Below are 4,842 nucleotides of genomic sequence, written 5' to 3'. Positions count from 1 at the left end.
AGGAACGGGAACATTTGAGGATGCTTTTCACAGACTACAGATAGACAGAGAAACTATTCTTTTATTCCAAATTTCTAAGGAGCACAGAAGTCTTACATGCGATAAAGAACTCACACACACATGTACAGACAGAGATACACTAACACAGACACAGATACAGACACACACAGACACAGACACACACAGACACACAGACACAGACACACACAACACACACACACATACACACACACACACACACACACACACACACCATGAAACAAACAAAGAAATAAAGAGCCTGTGCCGACCCTGCTCTCTGCTGCTCGTCTCAGTTTGGTTCAGCACCCAAGCCCAGTGTCTGCCCAGCTCCTTGCCAAGGCTCTCATTCCCTGGTGCCCAGGTGCCCTGGTGCCCAGGTGCACAAAGGAGATGGTGATCCTCACAAAACAACACCATCCCCAACAACAAAAATCTGGCTCACACAAAAGCCCACCTTGCAAATGAATGGAATATTAACGACTCCCTAGCAGTGGCACCGTTGGCAGGGCGAAAGTGAGCAAAGCACTAACAACACAGCTCTTTCTCCAGATCGCCAGGGAGAGAGGAACACACTACTGCAGGCGGAGGGCTGGTGCGGTCCCTCCCTACCCGGCTAACCTCCTGTGTTGATGCATGGATGCTGGTACCCACTTACAGGGATGCCAGATGATCAGTGCAGAATGAAGGTCCCAAGAGAGGATCACATGGCTCTCTCTGCCCTGTGACGTCACTAGCAGATGGCATGAGTACCAGCTCTGGCAGTTGGTATCAATGTCACTTTTTAGAGATCAATGAGATAGTGCAGATATACACAGATCTAGAGGCTCCTGGAGACGATGCAACACTCAGCCTGAAAAGATTTGGAAGACCCAAAATGAAAACTGATTATTGAATGAAATTAAAACCTAAGGTAATATAAATAAAGATATACTTCAATTGCTGCTGGCTTTGCATGCAAGTATTTAAAGATACAGTGTCACTGTCTTGGAGTATTTATATGCTCTTTGCCATCTATAACTTCTTATCCTATCTTGTTCTTATGATATAATTATCACATACTTTCACTGCTATTATGTAGGACTGCCAGTATGTGGACATTACTAAGAGTTTGTGTGTGTGTGTGTATGTGTGTATATGTGTGTGTGTGTGTGTGTGTGTGTGTGTGTGTGTGTGTGTGTGTGTAGGGGGCTACAGATTAATTGTTACATTGAAAAGTCTCTGCTTTAGCATGCTTGTTTGTTGGAAGACTCTAGATGAAAATCCTTGCTGCTTTTTCCCACAAAAAAACAAAAATGCAATTGAAACTTAAATTCTCTTCTTCCCCTTTCATTTGGATTCTAAACACACGCGCACAATTGCAGTGAGAATTCTTGGACCATTCCTGTGGGCTCTTAGCTAGAGGGACACTTCTGTGGCTCATCGAACAACAACAACAAAAAACCACTATGAGAGTAGGGTTTTTGTCCAGGATGATCCGAACAACAGTAAACAATTACATTCAAAATAATCTTAATGTCATGTTTTTGTTTTAAAAATTTCCAGTGTTTTTTATTTTCATTTGTTTATGGAAACTGGCTCTTTTCTTTTTACAAATTTGTCTAATCCCCTTTTCTTTTCAAAGGCAAGGAAAATAGTGTTCTTTTGCATAATTCTTTTACTGATCAGAAAGAAATCAGTTTTAAAATGGATCCAATTACTCTTTTCTTTAAATTTGTATACTCTAACAGTCATTTACTTAAATTCACACTTGAATGATATGATCATTGCAAACAGGGGATTTTTTTTCTAAGGAAAATCTCACAAATTTGTCAGTTAATGGAGAGATAGTACTTTTCATTTTAAAAACTGTTTTCTCTGCTGTTTTGCTCTCGGGTGAGCTGGAATTAATGAAATTTTGCATTGCTATAGCATGGTTTTCATTTGCTTGAATTCCACAATCTTTTTCCTACATTAAAATCCAGTTTAAAATCCCAGGGAAATGGGGAGGGAGATGCTGCTGAATGAATGCATCCTGACTTCTTGGCTTTTGGTAATTTGCCTGTGTAAATCAATTCTATTGCATGCATCAGTGTTTTTTGTTTGGGGGTGTTTTATTTATTTTTTAACAATCATTAGTCTGCACAGACTCAAAAATTTTATTTAATGCAAAAAGGTATTCGTCTTGATATCAGTCTTTCTCATGTGCTTTGGAGTCTTAAGATTAAGTTATCAAGTGTGTCTGAAGTATATAAACTTGAAAAATGAAAACACTTTAAATATTGTGCTGGCATTTTTTCAGGTAATTTAAAATTAGAGAACCATGTTAACACTACCGTTTGATGAGTCTGTTGTAATGCCAGAATCCCAGATGTGCAGAAAGTTTTCTAGAGAATGCGAGGACCAGAAGCAAATCAAGAAACCGGAAAGCTTTTCCAAACCAGTTGTCCTTCGAGGCAAGAGCCTCAAAAGAGCCCCAGGAGAAGAAACTGAGAAGGAAGAAGAGGAGGACGATCGAGAAGAGGAAGATGAAAACGGGCTGCCCCGAAGGAGGGGTCTCAGGAAAAAAAAGACCTCGAAGCTTCGGCTGGAAAGGGTCAAGTTCAGGAGGCAGGAAGCCAATGCCCGAGAGCGGAATCGGATGCACGGCCTCAACGATGCTTTGGACAATTTGCGAAAAGTGGTCCCCTGTTATTCCAAAACCCAAAAACTATCCAAAATAGAGACTTTACGACTGGCCAAAAACTACATCTGGGCACTTTCCGAGATCCTGAGGATCGGCAAGAGGCCAGATCTGCTCACGTTCGTGCAGAACTTGTGCAAGGGTCTCTCCCAGCCGACTACAAACTTGGTGGCCGGCTGCCTGCAGCTCAATGCCCGGAGTTTCCTGATGGGGCAGGGGGGCGAGGCTGCGCACCCCACCAGGCCGCCCTACTCCACCTTCTACCCTCCTTACCACAGCCCCGAGCTGGCCACCCCCACGGGGCACGGGACGCTGGAGAATGCCAAGTCCATGAAACCCTACAATTACTGCAGCGCGTACGAGTCCTTCTACGAGAGCGCTTCCCCCGAGTGTGCCAGCCCTCAGTTTGAAGGGCCCTTAAGTCCTCCCCCAATTAACTATAATGGGATCTTTTCCCTGAAGCAAGAAGAGCCCTTGGACTATGGCAAAAATTACAATTATAGCATGCATTACTGCGCAGTGCCGCCCAGGGGCCCTCTGGGGCAGGGCGCCGTGTTCAGGTTGCCCGCTGACAACCCCTTCCCCTACGAGCTACATCTGCGCAGCCAGTCTCTCACCATGCAGGATGAATTAAATGCAGTTTTTCATAATTAATGAGGAAAATGAAAATAAACGGTGGTCATTCACCCCCCCCACACCCGCCCCTCGTCTAATTAAGACGAGGCAGATGCCCGTGGGCTGAGTAATTGGCACAACTCTGTTTAAGGTGTTCACTAGTTTTTCAAGTGTGCTCCAACTGCCGTGAGAATTTTCTATGTAATAAAAAAAAATCTCTTTTCCTATGAGAACTTCTATTCCTTTCCTTTTGTCTGTAAACCACTGTGATTCTGTTTCTACTGACAGGATTTTTTTTTCTTGCTTTATTTTCTCTTAGATTTACTTAATTTGTTTGAACAAGGTGTCTGAGAAAATAGTACTGAATGAAGACACGCAAGGAGCCTGTCTTTTCCAGTTGTACAGTCATTATAAAAATGCATGATATTAAAATCAGATGAGTCAAACGATGTGTTGATGATTATTAGGCATTATATATTATGTATCTCTGAAAATGGACACAGTAAAATATGGAGACTTTCACTGAGCTAACAATGGCTTTGGACATTTACAGCAAGACTTTAAGTGATGTAATTTTCTGTCTGTTAGGGATGAGATGAAATGTACCCTATGGGTAACTATCCCTCTTCTGTATCTGTAAAAGGGGGCAATGTGATGCTGGGGAGGTGGTACCCTAATTTTGGAACAATTATTTCCATCCTACAGAAAATGATTTTCCTGCACTTGAAGTGTTTAGAAATTATCCTTACAGGTTTGGTAGCACAGTAGGTAACTGGTTTTCCTACCCCTATTTTTAAAGCAATTAAACATAGATATTTCCCCTTGTAACAGCCACCTACTAGCCGTGGTGATTTTGCATGATACTTATTATTTCCTGGGACACGTCTGCCACATCCTCCCCATTTCAGAAATACTTCTGGATTACAAAACCGTACTGAGCTCAAAGCAAATTTCTTAAACAAAATGGCCAGAGCGCTGACAAGACTTTCCTTTCTGGAGTATCTTAAATGAAAGCATGGAGCCCAGGAGGGTTAAACATCTTGGGGAAACAATGATAAATCCTGGTAACCTTCAACTCAGGCCTAAATTCGGTGGCAAATTTCCAGCAAACATCACAGTGGGTGTTCAAAAGGGAAGGTTTTTTTTTTTTTCCTCCGCACCGTTTAAATGTCTGGCCGATTAAAGGCTAAATTCTGGGATTAAAAGTTTCGGTAACAAAAGATCACCCCAAACTTAAGTCTACGGGGCTTGAGAGCTGGCCTTCTTAGAGCCGGCCTCGTGGCCTCAGGTGGCTAGGACCCCTGGCAGGAGTCGGGGAGGGGAGCGCTGGCAGAGGCCCAGGACGCGCGCGCCGGCGCCTGTGGCAGTGGCCATGGCGGGACGCGCGGACCGGGTACCGAGCCAAAGCTGCTATTGCGCGCCCCGCGGGCGGCGGAGACAGGCGAGGGGGTGCAGGTGGCCGTGATCCCGCGGATGCCATGGACTCTGGCCGCACATGCACGAGTCCCGCCCGCGGCCCGGTTCCGCCGCCCTCACCAAAATTGATC

The 4,842-nt window shown here is 44.2% G+C and overlaps 1 protein-coding gene across 1 annotated transcript; it reads left to right on the top strand.

Annotated features, from left to right (window-relative positions):
- The first annotated feature begins 623 nt into the window (after positions 1-623).
- On the top strand, positions 624-4,123 carry Neurod6 (neuronal differentiation 6). Its single transcript, XM_013035145.1, has 2 exons — positions 624-931; positions 2,300-4,123. The coding sequence occupies exon 2, from the start codon at positions 2,321-2,323 to the stop codon at positions 3,332-3,334; it is 1,014 nt and encodes a 337-aa protein (XP_012890599.1). The 5' UTR covers positions 624-931; positions 2,300-2,320; the 3' UTR covers positions 3,335-4,123.
- The last annotated feature ends 719 nt before the right edge of the window (positions 4,124-4,842 follow it).

This window comes from Dipodomys ordii, unplaced genomic scaffold (genome assembly GCF_000151885.1).
Source record: "Dipodomys ordii isolate 6190 unplaced genomic scaffold, Dord_2.0 Scaffold205, whole genome shotgun sequence".
NCBI classification, from domain to species: Eukaryota; Metazoa; Chordata; class Mammalia; order Rodentia; family Heteromyidae; genus Dipodomys; species Dipodomys ordii.
Note: the sequence above shows the minus strand (reverse complement) of the source record. Positions and strands in the feature narration are given on the sequence as shown.

Excerpts from the sequence above, each read along its gene's own strand:
- Neurod6 (XM_013035145.1), top strand. The coding sequence starts at position 2,321 with ATGTTAACACTACCGTTTGATGAGTCTGTTGTAATGCCAGAATCCCAG.